The sequence below is a fragment of the Argentina silus genome (genome assembly GCF_951799395.1).
Source record: "Argentina silus genome assembly, chromosome: 1".
In the NCBI taxonomy this organism is placed as follows: domain Eukaryota; kingdom Metazoa; phylum Chordata; class Actinopteri; order Argentiniformes; family Argentinidae; genus Argentina; species Argentina silus.
The window spans coordinates 27,120,333-27,146,167 of NC_139655.1; the positions used below are offsets into that span (position 1 = coordinate 27,120,333).

General features: G+C 40.7%; 1 protein-coding gene across 1 annotated transcript; it reads right to left on the bottom strand.

Annotated features, from left to right (window-relative positions):
• Positions 1-911: 911 nt before the first annotated feature.
• On the bottom strand, positions 912-25,616 carry LOC310812142 (trans-2,3-enoyl-CoA reductase-like; the record flags this gene model as incomplete). Its single annotated transcript, XM_083680562.1, has 12 exons — positions 912-1,042; positions 1,240-1,285; positions 1,386-1,471; positions 4,080-4,089; positions 4,237-4,280; positions 5,856-5,928; positions 7,724-7,829; positions 8,068-8,177; positions 8,447-8,550; positions 12,105-12,149; positions 15,975-16,026; positions 25,446-25,616. 12 exons carry the CDS (start codon positions 25,614-25,616, stop codon positions 912-914), a joined length of 978 nt encoding a protein of 325 aa, XP_083536688.1.
• Between the last annotated feature and the right edge of the window lie 219 nt (positions 25,617-25,835).

Consider the following 25,835-nt stretch of genomic DNA (forward strand, 5'->3'; position numbering starts at 1 on the left):
TCATGGTCAAGATGGTTTACTTTGAGAGCCAGATGTAATTTGTATGCCATGTCCCTGCATAACTATCTTGTTCATTGCAAAAACATAATGAATCCTATTTGCACTGAATATTGCTTTATGCCAAGACAGATGATTAAATATTTGCACAAATTGTCATGTGACTTGGAGTTTACTTTTTAACACCACTTTATTTGCTCTGTGATTCAATGGGCTCTGTGTTAAAAGTTATATGTGCACCCACTTTCAACTCCTTATATTGCTGGCTGCATACCATTATTTTTTTCAAACCTCTCTCTCTCTCTGTCATTCTTTCATGAGCTTTCAATTGTTAGCCATCTTTCTTGTGTTACTTACGTGTGCAGCACTTTATCTTGAACATGGAACTCTGCAAATTGCATACGCAACGGTGAGTCATTTTTTACAGCATAGTAGGCTATTCCTCCTGGTCCACCATGATAAAAAGACAGGATGTGTCACTTTCTCTGCCAATCCTTCCCCTGAGAGCAATTTGACAGTTTTTTTTTCAGACTTTTATTATTTTGAAAACCTTACTTTTGAAAGAATAAATTATACATATGTATAGGAGCAACACATCATGTATCCATTAAACTGTCAGAAAACTATGAATAAACTATATCCATTTTGACAGTGTTGTTTTTGAGATGTCCGTCAGCCCTTTCCATCCTATCCAAAAGCTGTTCTTTTTACTATTTCACCCCACACCCCTGCAGCCTTACCCCACCCCTATAGGTCCCCCTCCCTCCATCCCAAAAGCATGTCCTCCTCTCTCCGGTGTGCAGTGTGCATTGTTTTGGCACATATAGTATAAATGCTTCAATCCCTGCCGATTGTATCTGTGAGCTTTCGCTGCCCTGTACCGTGTGTTGCCCTCTGACCCCTAGTCCTGGTTGTCAGATGAGGAAGGGGATGACTGCTGTCTGCCAGAAGCTCCTGCTGTTCTTCATCTGCCGGAGGTATTTTCCATGCCTCCTCTTGGCCCATAGCAACATCTGGATGGATATCAACGCTGCAAACACTGCAACTAGGAGGAACATGTATTCTTAATAGTATCAGGTGGGTAGCCTTTGTCCTTTCCTCATAACACACATTCAACACAACATAAATATGAAATGGACAGGATTCTACAATTAATTAATTAACTTTTAGCTGTTTGCTGTAAATTGCTTGAGTGGAGTTCTGTTGATTATGTTTTGTGCTGATGCATTGCAGTTGTCCTACCTGGAACAGTCTGTGTCATGATGGATAAGCTAAGCCATGCCCCAATCTAAATGGGGCGGGGTGGGGGGGGTGGGGGGGGTGGCATACTTAGAATCATCATATCAAATGTACAGGGTAATTGGACGATTTGATCAAATTGTTTTTACCTCATAAGTGTATTGTGGACAATGGACCAGCTTGAATAACCAAGTGAAGGGATTATTGGTGGGTCCAGGATATGTTACTCCATTACCTGTGGATAAAGCCACACAGGACAACAGAGAGCAGTTACAGTACATTCCGAGTGCATTGTCTAACTATATACGATTCCTAATAAAGTCCCTTCAGTAATCTATTAGATCATATGCCATTTAAAAGTAAGATATGATCTGCCTTTGAAAACATTTTTTATTTAATAAATCATCTGCCTTTCACTCTAACTGTGGGTCTTACTGTGGGTACTGATTTTCAACAGGTTGCAGACCTTTGCTCATGCTAGGCTCATTAAAATAGACTGTCCTGGCGAAATGCCCAAGAGCATGGCTACAAAGGTGCATGGGAACCTGACTCAGTACTGCACAGTATATCTCCAGACTTAGATATGATATGTTCCTCTTACACCTGCTATGTCTGGTTCTTGATTAGTAGGTAGATGTTATTGTTATTATTCACAGACCTGTCTGTTTATGTTGGGCCATTGTGATATTGATGCATAGATTGCCCAGCTCACAAATCTGTTGAAATAACAATGATGTGAATTAGTACCAGGCTTGTCTTTCATCAATGCTGTGATAGCTTAATCAATGGGAGGACTAAAAGGTATGCAATTTATGAGCAATCCACTGCCCTCCTTAACAACAATAGAACAAGTCTAATGGTTTATTCAAACCACCATTTAATTAAAGGTTTTCAGCATCTAGCAGTCAACTGTAATTTTCAGAGTGTGATGTCTGGATTTTGTGGCATTTCAGTCGGAAAATAATGTGTGTTCAGAACAGGCCACGGCTTTACTGCCTAGATAATGACTTTTTAAAAATGTGGTTTATCCTTTGAGGAATCTTCAAAATGAATTTTGCATAGTTAAGTGACATAGTTGTGATTTTGCTATTTCATATGGTCTGATTTTGGTGTGGATGAAGATGGAATTGAGGTCAGGGCAGTGTGGACAGGGCTATGTATCTGCTGCAAACTGTTATTCTGAGGCTATTGTCTTCCTCGGGGTAATTGTTTTAATCTGATAAATCATCTGTGATTGGGACATACCGATGCTGTATTAACCCATCTCAAATGGACAGATCTCTCTTTATAAAGCACTGTGTAGGGGCAGATTGGTATGCTTGTAGAGTATTGCCGTTTGAAGATATTCAGAATATCTTGCTGTGAAATAAGCCAGGGTGATGAGTGTGATAAACAAAAGCAATTTTATTCAAGAATAGATGATTCACAATGAGACACATGATTGATGTAAAACAGGAATGTTGAGATGATCGTTTTAGGCCCCCTACATGGTTCCCATTTGTTCCTTTGCTGGAACAGTGGCATGTCTTCATCTTTGACACCTCACACATCCCACATTCAATATTAATGAGAAATTGTAAGTATCTTAGCCATGTGGCTTATGACCCCTGTGAAGCTCATACTGAGCTCCTGCAGGGCACACGGATGTACCTCTTCTCCTGCCTCACTCTACTATGATGTGGGTCCAACTTAATCATGACCCCCCGGTGTCTCTCTCAAAGGTTGAGATAAAGATAGATATACTTGTGGTGACAATGTAAAGCTGTTTCTGCACTTTGAGGAACTTGTCTATTGAAGTTACGTTGTGTTTCTTTCGCCCCTAATGAAAAATCTCCACCCCCATTTCCAAGGGGAAGTTTGACTTCACACTGTGCACTTTTTCTTTTGATTCGAGTTCATTTAGAATCTCCTGCAGTTGATGAGTGTCGCCTTGCCGGCACAATGTTGGAGGGACTTTTTTTGCAAGGCGGAGTAACTGAAATACCCATGCTGCTTTGCTTTATTGAAGGATGTGGGTGTCCTCTATGGGCTCATTTTCATGGCGTGATGTGTCTTTGCACTGAGTGATTATGTACATTTGAATAATTTATTATGCTTTAAGTCACCTTACCAGTCACTCAGATTAGTTTCCTCCAAATTCATTACTTCACCTCTCCTTTGCACTTTCTCAACTCATACAAAAGAGAATTTTCTTTTCAGAAATGATTATCATAATTTTAATGAGAAAGGTGAGAGGATTATTCTTATAGTGATGGAAGGGGAATGGTGTCACGTACATCTGCACAGAGGACTGGCCTAATCGAAAGCAGAATCTACTACTTTATCTTGTATGACTATACCCCATGGATATTATTTTCACTGGACATTAATTGTTGATGTCCCTGGATTTTTCTATTTTATTTATTTTCTCTTTGATCCCAAATGTTCAAGTAAACATTAATTTATTTAGCTGTTTAATGTGAGTTTTTTGTCTAATAAGGTAAACACTCATACATACAATAGGCCTGGTCTCTTGCCAAAATGTTGTTAAAACATAACTAGTAATTGAAGTGTAAAAGCTCTCAACCAATCAAAGGATCAGGAAGGAATTTAGAGCATCTTCTGGCTTTGTGGAGACAAACTGTATGTGATTTGTGCTAAAACTACTGCCTTCTCAATTATTTATGCCACTGCTTTTAGAACTGTCTCTCAAATGTCCCTTCTGCTTAGTAATACTTATCTATAGTCCTAATGGCAACGCTGTTGCTATGGTAGAACTTATAGCATGTGATAAAGCAGTGAACAATCTAGAGAAGAGGACATCCATGTTCAACTGTGACACCAGCTTTATCATGGCACTTCACCTTCCTCTTCCTTTAGCATCACAGTGATGACCACTAGATTTGTGGTAATTATTGTGTTAGGAAAGGAACAATGTGTTTTATAAATACTAACCATTCTTACTAATTGGACAATTTACTATAGTTAATTACAAAAAAGGGCAAGAAAGATGCAACTTACCAAAAACCAAACTAGGGATGGAATCACCTGTTTGTTTGAATAATCTAAAATATACACACACACATGCACACGCACACACACACACACACACACACACACACATTAGAGAGAGAGGGAGAGGGAAAACAGAAGAACAGAAACCAATCAATTTACAAATTAATGAATACATTTTGGCAGATGAAGTGTTCTCTTACGCCAAACTAAACGCTACTTAAACTTCAATATATAGTTTCTCACCAATTATTTGTCATTTACTTACTATGTTTTCCATTCCTTTTTAATGTCCCTTTCAGAGGGTGCCTGATTCCCTATGTCGATCCCATATACTGTATGAAATCTCTAATGCTTTCAAGAGGAGAATGTACACCAAACAAGGGAGAGATGATGATGATATTTCAGATGATTAGACACTTAATTTATTCATACTTTTCCAGCAAGTCACTCAATTAGTTTGAGGCTCGTTTAATGTGTGAAATGAGCACACTGTATCTGGGACATGATATCCAAGATGCTTTTCTTGTGAGCTTGTTTGTGTAGAAGTGTCATCGTTCAAGTGATGTTAATATTTTCAGAGTTCAAAGTTTAAAGGACCTAAAAGAAAATGAATGTAAACCAGACTAAAAATACACTTAAATTCAGTAATGTGGGAGCTAAAGGAATTTATGTTTTTGCACTATATGAGAGATAGGAAAGGATTGAAGGAAATTGAAACTGCCATGGCTGGGTTCTTTGCATGATAAAATTCTTTCAACTCCAAATAATGCGGTTCTATTTTGATTCATCTCAGATCTCCCTGTTTCTCCCTTCATGATTCTCTCCTTTTTATCTGATTCCATTTTTTTCTTTGTGACGGTTTGCCCATTAAAGCAAGCCTTGAAGTGGCAACAGTCCTCGTGACCTTGCATGTAATTTGGTCGAAAAAGAGGTGCTTTTCTCGAAAGAGCACCAATGATCTTGCTGACAATGGAGGCAAAATAACGAGCACTTGCTGCTGCTGCCACTCGCAACTTCAAAACCCCATCATCTAATGGGGTGGAGTAAAAGATTGGTTTGGAGGGAGTTTGCCAATAAGGTGGGAAATAGGGAACAAGAGAGGGAGGGAAAGAGAAACTGAAGGTGAGTTCAATACTCAGGCAGTCACTTGTCTAGCTGTGTCTTTTTTCTCTCCTCTCTTGCCTCCCAGTGCTTTCCAATCTGTTTTGTGGCCAGGCATGCCACTCCTTTCTCAGTGTTGATTTGACATCACAAAGGGTCCCGGCTCCCCCATCCACTGACAACTACACCTGTCAGAGGGTTCCAAGCCGACTCGGCAGATGAGAAAGCACCGAGACTGTTGGGCGTGAGCTGCTGCGGCCCACACCGCTCCCAGCATGCCTTGCCCCTGGCACGTCACCTCCCTGGCCCAGCGGAGGCGTCACCACAGAGACCCTCTCATTATTCACTTTGACGGAGCCGCGTGGCCTGACGGTGAGCCCCGGGCTTGTTTGCGGGCCCTGAGCAGATGTTGGAAACTGCACTCATGGCACTGATATGGTAATGCAATACAGAGGAACAGGATACTGTGCTGCAGTTTGAAAACAAAGGGAGAGCAAATTGGCGAGCTCACCACTTGTACTCACATGGGGGGGTGTACAGAGGGTGGTTGATGTAATACCCAAGCCAGGATGTGAAGCCCCAGAAAAAGGCACAGCCCTACGAGGGAAGAGAGGTAGTTCGTTTTTAATTGAATTGTTATTCTCTATGCTGTTTTTCCCCTGAGCTGGAATAAAAAGGGAGGAAAGGGCTTATTAATGCACCTCACACATCAGCCTGCGTCGGCATACTGATCTGCAAAGCTTTCTTGAGTACAGGATGATTCACCCATGCTTCCTTTTTATTGAGTGATGCGGGACCGTACATGAAGGACAACCATGCTCTCCCTTTGGTCCTTGGGCTCCTTGTGAAGCGAGAGCATAAGCCTGTTGCTAAGCCCACCAGCAATAAGAGTCCCAAATTCTCCACATGCATGAGGATTTTTAGACATATTTTACCTCCTCAACATTCCCATCTTCTGCATACAAAGCAGGATAAGCACAGGTCCTTTCTAAAGCCAGATTCATTCCTGTGAATCTGGTACTGTAGCCTGGAAACCAACCGTATCAGCACCTTGCACACTCACAGATAAGTGTAGTCGGCAAAAAAGAAAGGAGATGCATATGTTTACCATCATATTTTGTGCTGCATCAAGGAAAAAATAAACATAAGGACACAAAAATGACTGACCTTCAAGATTCTAAAGCAGCTGTGTGAACTCAACAGAAGTTCTCTTAGATAACACTGTCAGAACATCTAACCTGCAGTATGTCAACTTTTAACATGTCAAAATACAGTACAGTACTTTCATAAGACAATACAATTTCCAACAAAAATTCAGTGTTCTCAGACAGGAATTATATTGTTGAAATTAATAACATTGTTCAACAATACAGTAACCATGATTTATTTGTCCAATCTTGAACCTCTTAAATGAGTGTGGATATGTTCTTTCTTAATAACTTGATTTTAATTTACTCAATGCATATGTTTTGCAACAATGATGACTGCTCTGTAACAATAGCGTTCATTTCCATAAAGTTAATCTCCCACATGAACAATCTTTATTGTTTACTTTATTGTTTCGTGTCAAACAATGTCCCAGAATTCCTTTCTTTAATCTGTGTCATACCCAGTGTGGGGGAAAGTAATATTTTTGTTCATGTAGCTTTAAAATGCTAATATGGCCTTTTGGCATTTAGCAGAACTCAGGAGGATACTTTGGAGGCTCACAGACAAGACTGTCGTTAGCTCTACTGCCGTCTCTCGACACGACTCATGGTCTTGGCAACAAAGAATCAAATTATAGCCCATGCAAATGGACCTCCGGGTGAGTGTGGCGGTCGCCCACAGTAACAAGCCAGGTTACAAGTCACTCTGTCTCTCTGGCCTTAGATTGTGTGGACAGAGGAAGTAGGAAGCTTCCAGTGTAAAGAATAGGAGATGAATTTCAAACTTTAAAATAAACATGTTTTGTGGAGAAAATCTGGTCTGACATATATGATTTTCTCCACAAAACATGTTTATTTTTAATAAATCAATGATTGTCAGTTTCCTATCATAAAGTTTGAAATATATATATACAGTATTTCTTTGTGATACATTTTTGTCTGGTGTGATTCTTGTATGTTTTCCGTTTCTTTTTTTTGTTGATCTGGACTAGTACTCTTTACTCCATACTCTCTCTACCCCCTTCAGTGGTCTCATCCAACACACCGTTGCCAATATAGTGTGCCAAAGGGCAGGGAACGGATGGAGTGGAGAGTGCCTCGCCTCCAAAAAGAGGCTTTTGCTTTAAACCCTACTCCCTTGTGAATACTTTAATCTTTAGTCTATTTTTGTCACTAAGACCACCATTGCGAGACTGTAGACAATGTACATTTAGATTAATAACAGGATATGATTAGTGTTTTACCTTCAGCAGGTTTCCTACTGGTGTGTATCCGTCGGACAGTTTATGAACAAACAAGGTCTCCAGCAGGTGCTTTAGGTAGTGTAGAGAGTGGCAGAAGCAGGCCAAGCTTACAGAAACAGGCAAACAGGAGAAACAAACATAATGGTCATTTGTCAGAATGTATGGCTGTCAGTTGCCACTGTCCTGCTCTAGTTTGCGTGTGTGTGTGTGTGTGTGTGTGTGTGTGTGTGTGTGTGTGTGTGTGTGTGTGTGTGTGTGTGTGTGTGTGTAATAATCTCGTAGTATATAAGGAGTGCATAATCTAGTTGGTTTCTATTTAAAATAAGAATATATTTGGTACTCACTGTACAACTTGATTGCGATGTCTATTTACAGCATCATCATATATGCTTGCCAGTCGGAAATAAAACACAAGGTAGATTAGGAGGGGTCCAATATATTGGGTCAGAAATACCTGCATTGATGAGAAAGGAAACAGGCATTACTTATGATGTTACCTTGACCTCCTTTTAAGTTCTTGATTATCTTTCATACAGTACCACTCCTGGTCTTAGAGACCCACAGGCTGTGCTTGCTTTTGTTCTAGTCCTGCACTATAACATGTAATTAATCAAATCAACTAGTTATAAAGCACACTCTGGGAGTCTCCACAACAAGGATTGAACAGCACAGTCTTTGACCTTTGTGTGAAGTTGTTTCTGTTTCTGGTGTGTTGGTAATTACCATTCTCCAGCCAACTTGGCGGCCCAGGTCAAAGGAATACATGGATAGGAGCGAGGAGGAGGCGATGGTTCTTAGTATACAATCATCTTTAAGGAGAGGGCCGTCTGGAGAGAGTGAGGGAGAGAAGAAAGTGAGAGAGGGATAGAAGCCACAGCATATATGTCGCCTTGGTAACCAAACAAGCTGCTTGAGGCCGGAGGACAGGTACAATCGAAAGCACTTTGGTGAGTCATCATCCATAATGCAAAAGTTTGAGTCACTTTAGATAAAGAGAAAGTGATATTTCAAACTTCCTGTAGTTTGTGGCCCTTGAAATGCTACTTTACCCACTTTGGACAAGGATAAAGTGATAGCAACTTACTGTGACACTATGGCAATGTTTTTATGTTTTTGTTTATTTCATGTTGCCTCCCTATACAGATACATACATATATGATGATGCTGTAAATAGACGTCGCAATCAAGTTGTACAGTGAGTACCAAACATATTTTTATTTAAAATAGAAACCAACTAGATTATTCACTCCTTACATACTACAAGATTATTACACAAATGATTGCTCATTAGCAGCAACTGGTACTAACACGTACACACCCACACACACGCACACATGCACACACGCACACACAAGACTCTTACAAGATCCTACACACAATCATCACCCCCTCCCTCCCCCTTGACCCCCCACAAACGCATCCACACACTCACACGCAAGATCCACACACCATCCCCTCCCCAAAATATTGAGCCTCCCCGATGGCATCAGCTGGTATTCTAGATTCAGGGCATGGAAGGGGGTCTGATACTATCTTCAACGACTGCTTAATGATGGTGTTCTCAAATATCTCCTGAGGAGAGGAGTGGGGAAGCATGCCTATGATTTTCCCAGCCATCTTGGTCAGTCGCAGAATTTGGGCTTTGAGCTGTACGATCAGATTGCCAAACCATTTTACAATGCCAGAGCATAGGATTGACTCAATGGTGGTCCTATAGAAAAGGAACATGATGTCCTTGTTGATTTCATAGACCCTGAGCCTGTGCAGGAAGTGCAGGCGTTGTTGAATGGGTTCCCCCTTGCTGACGGTGTGAGTATGATGCTGATCGCATCATCTGTGCCTCTCTTCTGTTGGTAGGCAAATTGAAAGAGGTCTGAGAATTCCTGAACATCGGTACACAAGTTTCCTGTTATGATTTTCTTACGTGATTTTCTCACAATGGATGTTAATGTGACCGGTCCAAAGGCGTTTTGATTTGTTTTGATTCCACCATTATGTTTGCGGGTACTCAATTTATGACTCCAAGTATCCCTTAATGGAGATAAAGAGCTCTAAAAATGGCTGAAGAATATATCAGTGTCTCTGATGTGATTGTTTATCATACTCAAAAAGTCAATCCAGTACAGTTCATTTATTCATTGCATCTTTGGGTATGAGCTGGGAAATCACAGCAAATACAATATTCCTGCTCCAAATCAGTATAATTTATTTAATCTGTGGCTAAAGTGTTTGGCAAATACAGTAAATCTGCAGAACAATATATCAGGTCTCATGGTAGTGTCTTTCTTTTGTGGGAATTTGAGAAATCCTTTCAAAAATATTTTTACAGACCATAGTCTCAACTGTTTTTCAAAATGTCAATATAAGATACTCAGAAAATGTTTTCTCTTTTTTGTAAAATAGATGCATTGCTAAAATTGCTAGCTTTATTTTGCAAAGTAAAATAATCAAAACCCTCAATGATATACTCCTGCCTGTACAAAAGATGTCACTTTGAGGGAGATTCGATGTCCCCAGATTTAATCCCAAGAATATTTGGCAGGCACATTTATAGTGACCTTTACGCACCAATGCCACCTAGACAGCCTCAATCTGCTGGCTCTATCGGTGGTCTCACAGAGATGTTATTCTGTGTGGCCTGAATTTGTCCTCCCTCTGCTATTGTTGGATAGAGGGGACATCTGGGATGACATTCCGAAGCAGCTGCGAGGGTTCCATTATAGTTGCCCCCGGCTCGTCGGCCATATTTCCTCCATCAGTGTAACCACTGCGATGAGGTTCTCTGGGAGCCGACCTGGAGCATGGCCTTGTCTCTAGACCAATCTGTTTTCGGCAAACACACTAATACACACACACACACACTCATCCAGTCATACACACACACACACAAACGCCGCAGTGCCATCTGGACACACTGCTTAATGACGGTCACTGGAGAGCCGGAGTGGTGAGTGATTGACAAGAGGCAGGTGCATTGAGTGGCGGGCCGTCTACAACACAAAAGACGTAGATGACAGAGTCCGTGGCGTGAGCGTAGAGGTTTATTTGGCCCGTAGAGGAGAGCGACAAAACACTTGACCCGGCATGACTCTCACAGTCTGAGTGTTTCCTGTTGAAATGGCTATGATGGAAAGTGTTGAGATTAATACCGAAACTTTGCAGAGCAATCCTATACTCTTTTTGCTGGAGGATTACTGCCACCATCAAGTCTTGTCTGATGTGATTTGAAATACTGTCATGACTGCTCAATGTGATTATATTACCCCTCCAGTCTAACTGCCATGATGGATTCTGCTCACTTTAGCAATTCTGTGTGCAAGTGTGAGTGTATTTCCATTGTTAATATGTCAATAATTATGCTTCCTCATCTTTCTAAGTGTGATTAACCACACATTTCAAGTAAAGTGAAGAAGTAAAGTATAGTGATTTCAAGTAAAGAGGAAAAATGTCTACAACCATGTGTGAAAAGTACACTACGCAATTTGTGAAATTGAAAGACATTTTGTGTAGTCTAGTATTTCACTAAATATAAAAGAAAATATCACTATTAAAATCATGCTAACACAAGTTGGGTTTAGATGGCAAAACTATGCACAGCTAGCTGACACAGCAATAGTCCTGATATGTTTGCTGTATTCTAGGGGAATAATGCTGTCTTTAAATGCATGGCATATTGCCCCAGTCCCTTGCAGAAAGAATCAATGTTTTGAAGTCATGTAATTATATGCTTTGTGTTGTATTGAAAATGTTTTCCCTCCAATCATTGTTCTAGGGAAAATTATTAGGCTGTTAATGACACACCGTGTATGTGTCTTTCAGCAATTAGCTCAGTTAAATTGAAAGGTGCATGACGAGTCCAATTGGAATAAGTCTGGTTCATTATGTCCTTTACAACTCATCTAATTGTGTGCAATTGTTTTCTTTTTCATTCTCTCTCTTCCAAGAAATACAAAACAGCCCAGCAGCACAGCATGACTTGGAAGAAACATACAGTGCATCTAGAAGATGAATAGAGGTTGACTGCAAGTTAGAAAAATGTCTATTAAATAATGTAAGGAATTATTCAGGCATCTGTTGGGACACCATATGGGCCTACCTGCTAATGAGTATGATGGACCTTTTAATAACCATCCCTATCTGCTACATCACAGCAGTTAGGAGAGGTGTGGGTGAACTGAGCCAACCGATGGAAATAATTAGCTTTCCTGTTTGAGCAAAGCCAACCTAGTTCACAATGTAGTTTACATCTGTGTTTCGGTAAATATACATAAAGGGTATGCGGTAGACAGTACAGAACCTCTACACAACCTCTAAGTAAAACCGCCCCATACAGTATTCAGCTTCAGTGTCCCAACTTAAATGCTTTCAGTGTTTTACTTACTGGGGCTAGTCCGAAGTCCTGTCCTTGATGGGTATCTGTCAGGACCTGAATGACACAAAATGGAAACATCTTTATGTCAGATCCGGTTCTGCAAAATATTTCCTGTGGGTTATATTGTTAATGTTCAGTGACTGAAACTCAACCAATTTAGTGCTCTATATTCAATACCCGAACATTCATCTTTCTGCATAGTAAGCACTAATAATGTAGCCTGATGCGGCTCTGCACGTCCATAGCATTGAAAATGTATTGGTACTGCAAATCAATGTTTCTGTGCTGCAGGGTGCTCTACCTGAGATTATTAGGACGTATCAGTTATTACAAGGGGCAAGGTGCTGTTTTGATATGTTTTCAGAGTAAGATAAAAAAGACTAGGGCAGTGATATTCTACAATTATAAATGACAAAAATGTCTCTCCTCTGGCTGAATGGCCAAATCTATGGTTTGCTCATTAGTGGCAATTGGCAGAGAGTAGAAGGACAAATAGAGTGAAGGGAGAACAATAGAAATGTAATAGAGAAAAGGTTTGGGAAATCAATAGCATGTGATAAAAAATGTTGACCAGTTGGCTCAATTTCAAAGTAACTTTTACATTTTGAAAGTTGTATAGACATATGTACTGATTACAGCTGACTAATGTCTTGCTGTATCTGAAGAAAAAAGATGCAATCATGAAGGGGAGCAGTATGGGAATAATAGTGATAGTGAAAGTAGCTGATAGACCTTTCCACAGTCGATCATGTTGTATTCTCTGTCAGGATTCCTCAATTTCCTCTAACAGATTGATGTGTATTATTCAACAAATAGTGAACATCTGGAAAGACTATATTGTCCTTCTTGTACTGTATCAACATACTCTCTCTCATACAATCTCATGTTGAAGTGGCATGTTTGCACCCTCTTAGCTTTAATGAAAGACTATAGAGGAAAAGGTAAAAGTGTTCCTTTATGGATGCATGAAATAAGTGAGCTATTGCAGTGCCTGTTGATTGCAAGGGGCCGACAGATCAAGTGGGTTATGTGTGACTCAGCGGGTGGGCCACACACATGATTGACATTTCCAAAGGCTTCCAGAGCAGCAGTCAACCTCTAAAAGCCCTGGGTTTCCAGTCTTGAGAGTTGTCTCCCAGAACGCCCTTCAATGGAGAGGCTGTGGATGTTAAACCCAGATTAGGGCCCTCTCCTGCTGTCAGCAAACGTCAACAGCATAGATGTGGCCTGTCCCAACCCAGGAATGTTATGTTGACCGTTTCCTTTTTTGCTGTTTTCACACCACTTGTGTTTCACACCACCTGTGACGCCATGCCAGTGACATTTCTCAGCACGTCGCCCATGCTGAGGTGAATGCTGTCACTCACATTGAGGAGATCTGAAAACCTGATACGCTCTTCTCCGTCTCAGAGACCGAATATGAACAATTTGCAATAAAGAACTCCCCTGATAGACCAACCAACACCTCCGATCTCACTTGTTTACAGCTATGCTCAGTCATTAAGCAGAATGTAAATAGCTCTGTCTCGTGACGCCCCTGTTGTCATAGGCTTATAACGATGGCCCTCTCCCATCAGGCAGTGCAGCGTTGATTGATGAACGTCAGCCCTGACAGCCACGCTCAGGGAGACATAGACAATTAGAGACGCGGCTAGAGGAGCAGACCTCACCCCCGCAAATCTGCACCCCATGCCCAAATTCTCAGACGGCCTAGGGGGAAATTAATTGATGAATCCATGCACGGCTACATGGTTTCCATAGAAACGTCAGATGTAAGACTTTGGTTTTACAGTCAGCCCTAGAGAAAGGGGGGAGAGGAAGCTGTAGCACTACAGAGGCATCAGAAGTGGAGTCATCTGCCTCACAAGTATTACATCTTATTACTTCCCCCCTGTAACTCCCCATGCAATATCCCATTCAATACTCATTAGTTACTACGCACTAATCATTTCATGAGGCACAGGACTGTGGAAAGGAAGATATTTGAGTATTATGGTGTTTCTTTGCGTATACCAAAAAATGACATGTTCATGATTAGACTATCTTTGCAAGTTTGTTTTTGATATTTTGCCATTACACTTCAATCAAACAAATGTTCAGCTCTTGAGTTGCTTTGCTAAGCCTACTGCTGGAATATTATCATGCCTTTTTGTCTTTTGAGTATTCAATTAGAAATTACATCTGAGTCATAAAACGTGACCAATTTAGGAGAGAGTGTGATGGTGATTTGTGATTAGAAAATTATTGATTTGAGGTGCATTCCTATGGATACTCTGTTACTGTCCCCCAGTGGTCAAAAGGAAAATTACTCAAGGAGACTATTTCAATGTTATGTTTTCTGTGGTGTATTACATTGATCTGAGTGACCCCTAGATACACCACTCATAACCTTTACTCTAATTTATAGTTTATTTGAGTTTTGTGCTCGATGACACAGGAATGGGCTGTCTCATATTTCATCTTTAAGTGAAATTTTGCATGATCAACATTTCATTGATTTCAAGGATTTTGAATTAGATATGTCTATCAATTTTTTTCTTGTATGTGACCATGTTTTGCGTGTGTAACAGCCGTGGCAATGTAAGTATACAAGGATAAGAGGCATTAACCTACTTTACCCTGTGACTCCTTATTCCTCTGACAATATTCAATTACCTCTCAAATACAGTGCCTTCGGAAAGTATTCAGACCCCTTCACTTTTCCCACATTCTGTTGTGTTATAGACTCAATTTAAAATGTATTAAAAAAATAATATGGACATCAATCCACACATAATACTCTATAATGACAAAGTGAAAATATATTTTTAGAATTTTTTGCAAATGTATTAAAATTGAAATACAGAAATACCTCATGTACATAAGTATTCAGACCCTTTGCTATGACACTCTTAAAATCAGCTAAAATGCAAAAAGGTCATCAACAAATCACTCAATGAGATGAATTGAGTCCATCTTAATACAAGGATAATAGTTAATGTAATTTTGGAATTAATATCTTTGCTTTATCTGATTTGCATAGGAACCAATTACACACTGTGTAGATTAGGATGTCACTACCAAATTTCATAATTTTCTCTTAATCCTGATAAACTCCCTAGTCTCTGCCAGTGACAAACATACCCATAACTTGATGCAGCTACCATTATTCTTCACACAAGAGATGGGGCGGAAACTGCATTGCATGTGCTGGATTTGCACGAAACGTAATGCTTTGTAGTAAAATCAAATAAACACAGTTCCAGCCAATTTCTTTGAAGTGAAATCTTCGTAGATTTTTGTAAGTCTCCCCAGGCCTCAGGGACGCATTCCTGAGCAGTTTTGTTTCTCTCCATTTGCTCAGTTTATAATGACAACCTGATCCACACAGTGTGTAATTGATTCCTATGCAAATTAGAGACCCTATAAAAACAAAGATATTAATTTCAAAATTACATGAACTATTATCCTTGCATTAAGATGGACTCAATTCAACTTATTGAGTGATTTGTTGATGACATTTTTGCATTTTAGCTAATTATAGCAAAGGGTCTGAATACTTATGTACATGAGGTATTTCTGTATTTCAATTTGAATAAATTTACTGAAATTTCTAAAAACCTGTTTTCGCTTTGTCATTCTGGGGTATTGTGTGTGGATTGATGGCAAATTCCTTTAATTTAATCCATTTTAAATTGAGTCTATAACACAACAAAATGTGGAAAAAGTGAAGGGGTCTGAATACTTTCCGAAGGCACTGCATCTATTTTCAGACAGGAATAAAACTGTAATTTTACACCCATCTTTACCATGCCAATCTACATATCTGGGCAGATGTCTTTGGTATTACAGATGGGGCATGAAGAGAAACGTGATTCCCCTTTTAAAGATCATACTTACATGCTTTATGAAATCTATTTTTCAGGTCAAGAACAGTTGACGAGGGATGCACCTGTGGAAAGGAGATGAAAAGTGATTAAGTGGCGACCTTCATTTATTGCTGTGAAAACCAGGGGCCCCGAAGTGATTTATGGCTGTCAAGGCTCGTCCTAATTTCAGGCTGGGTGACACACGAACGCTAGCGTGAATCGTGCTTCAGGCGCTGACAGGAGAGTTGCAGAGCTATCTCCTTCCCTCTCCCCCCCCTCCTTCCCCCTCTCCTCCTCCCCGTCTTCCTCTCTCTTAGTGACTGTCAGAGTACTGGATTGAAGTTTGTCAAGCAGGGATAGGCTCACACATCTCCATTTAGTATCAATGCCCTCTAGAAAAGTGTTCCCAGAAAAAAAAACATATATTTTTAAAATGTTCTTCCCTACTCCTCCATCCTCAACTGCACAAAACACCATTAGGTGCACACACACACACACACACACACACACACACACACACACACACACACACACACACACACACACACACACACACACACACATTCTCACACACCGAGACACACACTATATACACACAAAAACACATTTTACTTCCAGGCTCTTTCAGTATTTGTCATCACTATTGGCAATGCAGAATATATCTTGATCCAGGCCTGTGTGGTATATCTACCCATCCTGGAGTTGAGTTGAGGAGGGAAAGTAGACTTCTAATGTCACCCTTAACACCTTGGCTTCTCTATGGGGAGGGCTACAGAAAGGGGAATGGGACACAGTTGGGTTCTGCTGATCTTTAGCCTCAGGACAGATGGCACACTCGGACCCTTGCACAAGCTAACGAGCTGGCCCTGCCAAGTGGCTTAGGGCGTGGGGGCACAGGTCGTGTTGCTCAATCAAGGCCGTGGCCCAGCATGTCAAAGGGGTGAGCTGGCCCCAGCTGCCGAGTTGGCCGTACTGACTTTAACAATGGTTGTTGGCCAAGACTAGGACTGGCCAAGACTACTCTTCTCTCACTCTCATTCAGAAAGACTAGCAGTATTGTCTGCAGTATGGTTTATTAAGTCAGAATTCCCAGAGGGTCAAGTGGAATATGAAGTGAAACATTATGCTTATTGATTCATTTCATATGTCTAACATCTCCTTTGTACATGATGCATCTGCTTTGTACATCTGAATGCATAATGCAATAACAATAAAATGTATTGCAATTAGGTGAGTGAAAGTCAAAACAACATATGTGTTAGTTTTCTAACAAGAAGAGAAATATCTGTCATTAGAAAGGAACAGTATTATGTGTGTTCTCTGTTTTCAAATGTAAGCTACTGTAAAATAGTTGCTATGCTTATCAAAACCCAGCCTTAAGTGCGAGTTATCCCTGAGATCCCACCAATGGCATCAGGGTTAGCATCTGTGCAGTGCTCTAATTGTCACTGTAGGAGTGTGTCGCAGTGCAATAATCCTTTCCAAGTATTGTATCTATTCTCCTCGCACATGCATATTATTCTGAGGTACTTTAAATCAAAAGAATGTGTGATCTTTCAACACTACACTTCAATAGTGTGTTACTACACAGTAGTTGCTATGGTAACGGAAGTGACAACCCCTCACTTCTTGTAGGGCCTAATCATGTGTAATCCAAAGTATACTAAATGCTGTTCAACTATGAGTTGCAAGTTGTTGTATAATAACAGATACTGATGTATTTATTATCAAAGTGAAATGTGGACCAGCCAATGCTTCAGACCAACACAAATGTATCTCACTCATAATAATTCACAGTGACTGACTACGTGATCACAGTCTAAAATGAGTTGTTTTTATCCTCTTTTTAACCTCTTATTTTTCCATGGAAGTCTAGTAATGATCTGCAGTCATATCATCCTGGCTATTGATTCAGTGTCCCAGAGACGCAGCCTTATGTGCTTACACTCAGCCTGTTCTGTGGAAAGGAGTCTGGAATCTCAAATATTGGTCTAGTAGACTCAGACAGTACCCGCCCAGGGACCTAATTTGTTAGGTTTACAGGTGTAAAGGAGGAGGTAAAAGACAGGGAGGAACTAAAATAAATGATTGGTGTACCCAAAGGACGACTGACAGGTGAACACCCATGACTCGTTATTGATGTATTGAATGATTTTTTACCATACTGTCATGCTGTAGTCACAGTTTTTAGATTGTTCTGCCTCACTGTCAATGCTTTGCACCTTGACAGTGAAGTGTTCAAAGGACTTTTAAATCCACTGATTGGTATGCACAGTCAATGACTGACTTAATGGAGGCTTTTTGTTCCTCAAATCAAAGACATTGAGGCACGTTGATTTACTGTGTGTGTGTGTGTGTGTGTGTGTGTGTGTGTGTGTGTGTGTGTGTGTGTGTGTGTGTGTGTGTGTGTGTGTGTCTGTGTGTGTGTGTGTGTGTGTGTGTGTGTGTGTGTGTGTGTGTGTGTGTGTGTGTGTGTGTGTGTGTGTCTGTTTTTGTTTGTCTGTGTCTGTGTCTGTGAGTGTGAGTGAGTGTGTGTGTGTGTGTGTAGTATCTATTACCATGATCAGTTTCTGCATGATGCTGTTACCAGGCAGTGTGTGATTAAAGTAGCTGTGTCATAACTGTGTTCTGCAACTATAATGTCCTGAAGCAATAGGCTGAACCATAGCAAATCCCAGTAATTGTGTATGTAGGCTACAGTACGATGTAAGGTAGCTTTTATGACACTATCTCTAGTCTACATGGTCTGGGTAGAGACTGCATCTGAAGAGGTCCTCTGCCCTCGTATGTAATGAAACAGTGCCACCTATGGAGAGGATGTTCCTGCCTCACCGTGGCAGTCTTACTGTATGTTTACAAAATAGGAAACTGAATTAATGCATTTAGTACATGGCACATAATGAGATTGAGTCTTCACAACTGTGTCAGCACCATCTTTAGTGTGTTATTAGCCCTATTTGATGAACATACGCTACTATGGTCATCCAAACTACCAAAATTACAGTGGAATATACATCATTATCATTTTGGACACATACTGTACACATGTATATAAAAAGGATGTTAACATACATATATCTTACTCATTTGCCTCATTTTCCTCATCTTCTAAAGAATGCACACCCAATAGTAAACAAATCCACGGCTCTCTAACACAGCCTGTGTCCTTGCTTGGTGAAATATTCAGCTGACCGATGAAAGCGCTCTGATATGCCAGGTTTGGGTACTTTCAATCATACTTACTGTTACTGTGAAAGCCCGTCAGCCCAAAGCAATATTGTAGCCACCTCAGGATTAATAAATTCTCTTCTCAGTATTACCAGCCCAATGGCTTTTCCAGCTTACTGAAGCCTTGGGACATATACAGATGATGTAGATTAATTATGATCGAATAAGGCTTGCTAATTTGAAATATGCTTTTGGGTCTAAAAATCTATTTTTAGCCACCCTCATTTTGCATCGAGTGATTGCTTGAAACAAAATGGCGGTATAGGCTTACATAAACAATGTATACTGTGTAAGCTTGAGGTTTCAATTCAGTGATATTCATTCAATGCTAACTGTTACCTTTTGAGCTTGTGTCTTTGCTTCTGCATCTCTAAATCTGTTCTGAGGGGACATGTTCTTTATGTTGTTAAATGTATATAACAGTAATCAGTGTATGTAGAATGTCACATTTTGTTCCAGACCTTCTACTATAATTTCAAGTAGGGACCTCAAAAAGCTTTTGTAATTCAGTACACCACTTAATGCTAATGGCAACCTGACACTGTCCACACGCAGCCATTGTAAAGCCTGGAACTAACTGTAGCCTGCTATTTCAGAAAACACTGGTTCTGGATGAATAAGAGTGAATGCATGTTTGATTGTCATCTCAACAGGTGCACATCAAGGCTGAGGCACTGAAGTGGCAAGGGAACAACTAAAGAAGGGTTAGCTATTATGCTAATGCATGGGTGTCACAAGAAAAGTCCCCTAAAAAGTCACCTTTTTCACTTTCCTCCTCTTGCAGACAATCCTATAGTCCCTCAGTCACAGTAGCTTTCAAGCGTTGGCATAAGCATTTGTAAAGTGCTGAAAACTACTACATGGATGGCATCTTTGCCAGCTTTAGACAACCCTCTCAGAAATGTAACTTGCTCAATTATCAGTTCTTTCACTATCTGCAGATGGGAGACATTATTCAAATACGTTTATTGACTTTCCCTCACTGCCCCCCAAGACTCATCTAGATGTTACTCTATCCAGCTTGCCTATTCGCTTTCTAGTAAATATGATTATATCATCTCAATTTATTGCCCATCCCTCTCTATCATTAAAAGGCATTGAGAGGATGGACTTGGTTTTGCCATATTGAATGACGTTTGGGAGGCAGCTCTGTCACAGGTCCATAAGTCTTCGATCTGCCAATGGCCTCATTCAGTTCAAAATCTAACACTGCTCACATTTTTCTAAGACTGCTCTCGCTAGAATGTATCCAAACATCGACCCAACTTGCGACAGGTGCAAGCAGAAGGCTGCCCCACCCTCACCCTCACAGCTATCAGAGACATTCTGTCTAGTCTTAAAATAGAGAAGAATAGATTTACACTTAATGGTTTACACTTCATGAGTTTTTGAATGAGATGACCAGATTACTGTACCCCCTGATTACTGTACCCCCTGATTAGATTGAACTCTCGCATATCACTTCAAGTCGGTTGTATAATTGTCTAGATTGTATAAACACTCCTTCCCTACTCCTCCCTCACCACTCCTCCTTTGTCCCCTTCTTTGTCCCCTTCTTTTCCTATTATTTAAAAGTATTATTTAATTGTATTTATTTTATTAATTTATTTACTATCTCCATATGCTATTGTTTTCTATTTTTTTATGCATGAGTAAGGATGTATGTATGTATGTTACAAACTGTGTTCCATTCTGTGTGTGTGTGTGTGTGTGTGTGTGTGCGTGCGTGCGTGCGTGTGTATGTATGAATGTATGTACAGTATGTTTGGACACAATTTACTTTTTGTAAAGCCCAATAAAAAGAGTAAAAACTTTTTTTTTTAAAGTCACCTTTCAAATTAAATTTCTACTCATTAGCACGAGAGTCTGACAGTGCTGCTTTTCTCTATCAGCAGGTGGTCCCCATTTTGTGTCATACAGTAATCCTTTGCTTGAGTGCCTGAATGATGAGCATTTAGCTCCACATAGTCTTTCAAAGGTTATTTTAGGGAGGAGTACCGCAGGGGTAAATACTTTGCATTCACTCACTGCCTGCCATTCATACAATGCCTGCCCAGAGGTGCCTGCCTTGTAGTTAAAGTTATTGTGGTTTACTGTGATTACATTTGTCTCCAAGGTTTGCATCCCACTGCACTTATATTATTACCTTCATCTCAGATTTTCTTTTCAGATGGGTCTCTTGTTTTTGGCGTGGAGACGAAGAGACCAGGTGGTGAGCATAGTCTGAGAGTAGATTCCCTCCACCAGGCAGAGATGAACCCACACCTATTACATAGTCTGAGAGTAGATTCCCTATCCACCAGGCAGAGATGAACCCACACCTATTACTTTGCTTCTTTTCCTGTCTTCTCTCTGTCAAATAGGGTATGTATGGGCCCAAACGGTACAGAGTGTTCTGGCAAGGAACCAGAGCCCAAGGAGTCTGGAAGCTGAGGGTCCTCTAGGGCTAACACTCTGTCGGTTCTCCCTCCACTCTCAGACCTCAATTACTGAATCAAAGGATAGGGAAGGCCAAATCCACACTGCACCATGTCTTCATCTCACCCACCCAGCCTCAACAGACAATCCCTTTCTGCTCTCTCTCTCTCTCTCTCTCTCTCTCTCTCTCTCTCTCTCTCTCTCTCTCTCTCTCTCTCTCTCTCTCTCTCTCTCTCTCTCACACACACACACACACACACACACACACAGAGTAGTAGAGCCCTTTTGGGAACCATGCAAGAGAGCTGCTTGGTTGTGCTCCAAGGTAGCAAGGTAGAGAGTATAACATTACATTGGTTATACCTGAGCTGTTGCTGTGCCTACATGAGCAGGTGACACACATCAATGTCTTTTTACCTCTGCCAGCCACTGCATTTAAAAACTCCTAGTTCTCCAAAGAATACACACTCTTTATCTCATTCTTGTTTACTGAACAATTTCCACGCATTGCAAAAGGTAGAGGCTAAGCCTGAAAGAGAGGCTGCTGCCGTGACAGCTGGAATATTAATGTGACTGGCATCACTTGGCTAGTTTATATGAAATATAGTACATACAAGCTGCAAAAATAGCTTTATTTTTTCTTCTGCATCGTGTACACCGAGCTTGAATATTCTCCAGACAATTTCTGCTGGGGATGGAGGGAAGACGTGCAAATGTGTTTCTAACCCCAGGAGAAAAGATTCAATAAAATCCTGTCCAAGTAAAGTAATGCAGTGTAGCGCATGGCGAACCAAATTTTCAGCTGCGAAGGAGCTTGAAAGGTTTGCTCGGGACCATATACTGTACATGACAAGTCAAGCTCATTTTTTTATTGGGGCTTAGTAAGGGTTTTGTTTACTAGGAGCAAACTTGTGGCTTATGTCAGAAACAGACTTATTATTATGCTGCTGTTAGAGAACATTTCACCACCTTGTTTCCCATATAGTTTGAGAAAACCATGTGTCTATTCTGGGGCTTTTCCATTACATACAGTGGTCATTGGTCCTGATATGAATAGCATATCGGACAAGAAAGCACAGTAATATCCAAACTATTAATATTACTACTAATATATTAACCTGAACTGCACCATATAATTAGAGTTCTGTGCTTTAAGTGCTCGTTGTACAGAAACACTCAAAGGGTATGTATTGCTGGTTTGAAATATAATTCATAGTTCTTATGAGAGGTTATGACATACTCAGCTCTAGAGGGCTTGTACACCACTGTATGTTTTACAGATAAGGCTGGAATCACTTGTAACCTTCCTCAATAAGAGGCTGTTGAAATAACCTGCTTTATATATCTTGTGTGTTGTATATTATGTTATCTTTTGTATGTCTATTTTACCCTTTTTACCCTTCTTGTGCCAAAGGTAAATTTATATTTTATGAACATTTTATGGGGAATAAAGGGTTCTTATCTTATCTTACCTTGTCACCATCACAAACCAAAATGGCCACAAACCAAAATGGCCCCCTCTTAAAATAGCTCATAGTCCTTCAGCCATACTTTGGTCGCCCAAATAACTTCGGTCTTGAAAATTAAGGTAGTGGCTGAAGAAATCTTGTCACTTCAATTACACAGTGTTAAATCATTTACACAAATTAAGCCATCTGTCTTGAGCTGATGAAATATTCTATGTCAAAAACCACTCAAATATGATTTTTCTTGTCTTGTGCTTGAATGTGGTTTCCTCCAAGCACTGATTAAAACTGAAATGGGGCTGTGGTTTGGGAGCAGATGACAGCAAAGGCCCCACAAAAAATGCAAATTTATTCAACCAAAAATGCTGTACCTGACATCTACCGTAATGGGAATTAAAATAAAAAGTTATGTAAAAAATAGTGCCCCTTTGGTAATGCAATTAATGATATCAAACTGATCATCCTCAATTTCCCCCTGTTTCATTCTCAATCTACAGTAACACATTATTTGACTTCTAATAATTTTACTAGCCACAGTAGCCACAGCCACCTTATCACCAACAACCATATCACCACATACTGTACCATTTAGTCCTGCAATCAGATCATTGCACATGAAGAGCTTATACCAATAAATCTGTTTGCATTTATTTACTGAAAGCCTCAGTAAGGACGATGCTTAACCTTTGACAACAGTTTAAATACCTTTTGGATCATGTACCATTTTAAACATTATGAAAGCCCCTGTGTGGCAATTTTCAGGCTGAATGTCGTCTGCGTAATCCATTAATGCCTCAGTTGGACTCAATGAGATAACAGTACGATATCATGTTGTGTTGGTACTCTTTCCCCCTCTCCCTACCCAGTACCTGTGTCACAACCACACCTTTTGAGCATACACTTGGGGCGTTGCGCTTGATAAATCACAATGTTCCCAGGAGTCAGACACCAGAGGAGACAAACATTAATTATCCAGACGTCTCCGACTTCCGTTCCCCTCTGCTGCGGCTCCCTCTCTCACTCGCTCCTGCCACCCCGTCTTAGTCCTCCTACATTACAGGGGAATCTTCTGCTCAAGTGAGGATGATCAATATTCCAGTTAAGCAGATGCTGAGTGAGTGGGAACATTGAGTCGACTGTATTGTAGATGGTTGAATCTAAGCCAAGAGTAAAGAAATTAGTAGTGCTTTGGTTCTCTGCACCTGTGCTTTTTTGTTCCACTGTTGTAAGCATCGTACTAAATTAAGTTTTCAATAGAGTTTTAGATGAATCACCTTTGGTTGCAACAGCAAGTATTGACGGGGAGAGAAATGATTCAGAAATGACCATTTAAAGTGTAACTAATGTAATGTAATGTGCCTTTGTCTTCATACAATAGATGTCACTCATTCCTCAGGCAATGTGATCACTGGCAGCCTTCTATGGATGCTCTCTTCATCCAATGCTGTATAACCAACTCACATTTGATTCCATACCAAAAGCCTTGGAAACATACAATTAACTGATACTGTTGCGCATGTTATATTTAATCAGGTCAGAAGCCAGGTATATTATATCAAAAAGGACATGGGTTTAGAGTTAGCTCATGCAGATAAATCCTGTTAAGTGGGAAGCAATTGATAGGGAAATACACCTTAACTACAGAGAGGACACTTAGCTGAGCCCAGCGATAAGACACATCGACAACTCGTAAGACCCACTTAATCCAGTCGCTAAAGCTGCTAAAGTCGGTTAAAGCTAGCAACATTACCTGTGCAAATCCCTCTCCGAAGAGAGAACCAGGCTGTACTCTGATGCACTGTGGGTAGACATCTCAGTGGCTCGATAAAGGGGTTGGGGGCCAAGGGTTCAGTTATTGAGTCAGGTGCAATGAAAAATGACTGTCTTGCACAGGAGACTCAGGACACACTGGCACACGGCCACAATACTGGCACACGGCCCAATCTCTCCCTCTCTCTTTCCCTGACACTGAGACTGGCGTTCTTACTGACAACAGGAGAGGCAGTCGGGGATGGTGCATTATTACAGCTGTCATGGCTGAGCTTGTCCTACCAGCTGACGCTAGCCCATTCCATTATCAGACACAATCTCCCTCTTGAACTGCTCATTGCATGGAGGAGAAATATACTCCCATTCAAAAGGGACATCTCAACTACTATGGCTGGCTATAACAGTTGTTTGGGAACAAAGAGATCCTGCTGAAGTTTAATTAACACCCCTGAGGTGGTATTCGCAAGACAGGACACACACACACACAAATACACACACACATGCACACACACACACACACACACACACACACACATACACACACGCGCACACACACACACACACACACACACACACACACACACACACACACACACACACACACACACAGACATATGTACCTTATCAATGACATACATAGGCCTTCCAGTATGAGGATTCAGAATCTCCACCTCCATATATCCCAACTTGTTTCCCCGTTTGTGGTACAGTCTCTGTGGGCTATTGCCATTTGCCACAACCTGTGAGATTCCATGGAATGTCCTGGTTGCATCCCGTTGTATTGGAGGCATCTTTTGACCAGGAACTGTCTCCCTATGTCCACTAAAAGAGACTATTTACACCCTAGCTGTCTTGCTCACTAATAATTTGTACGGTTCTCAGTAAACACTGCCTGGTCCTGGAAAAGACAAGCAATTCTCTTAAATAGCATCGACGGCCCGACTGATTCTGGGGACATGAAGTGACATGCCACATTAAGTGGCATAATCTTAGACGCCGAGACAGAGAAC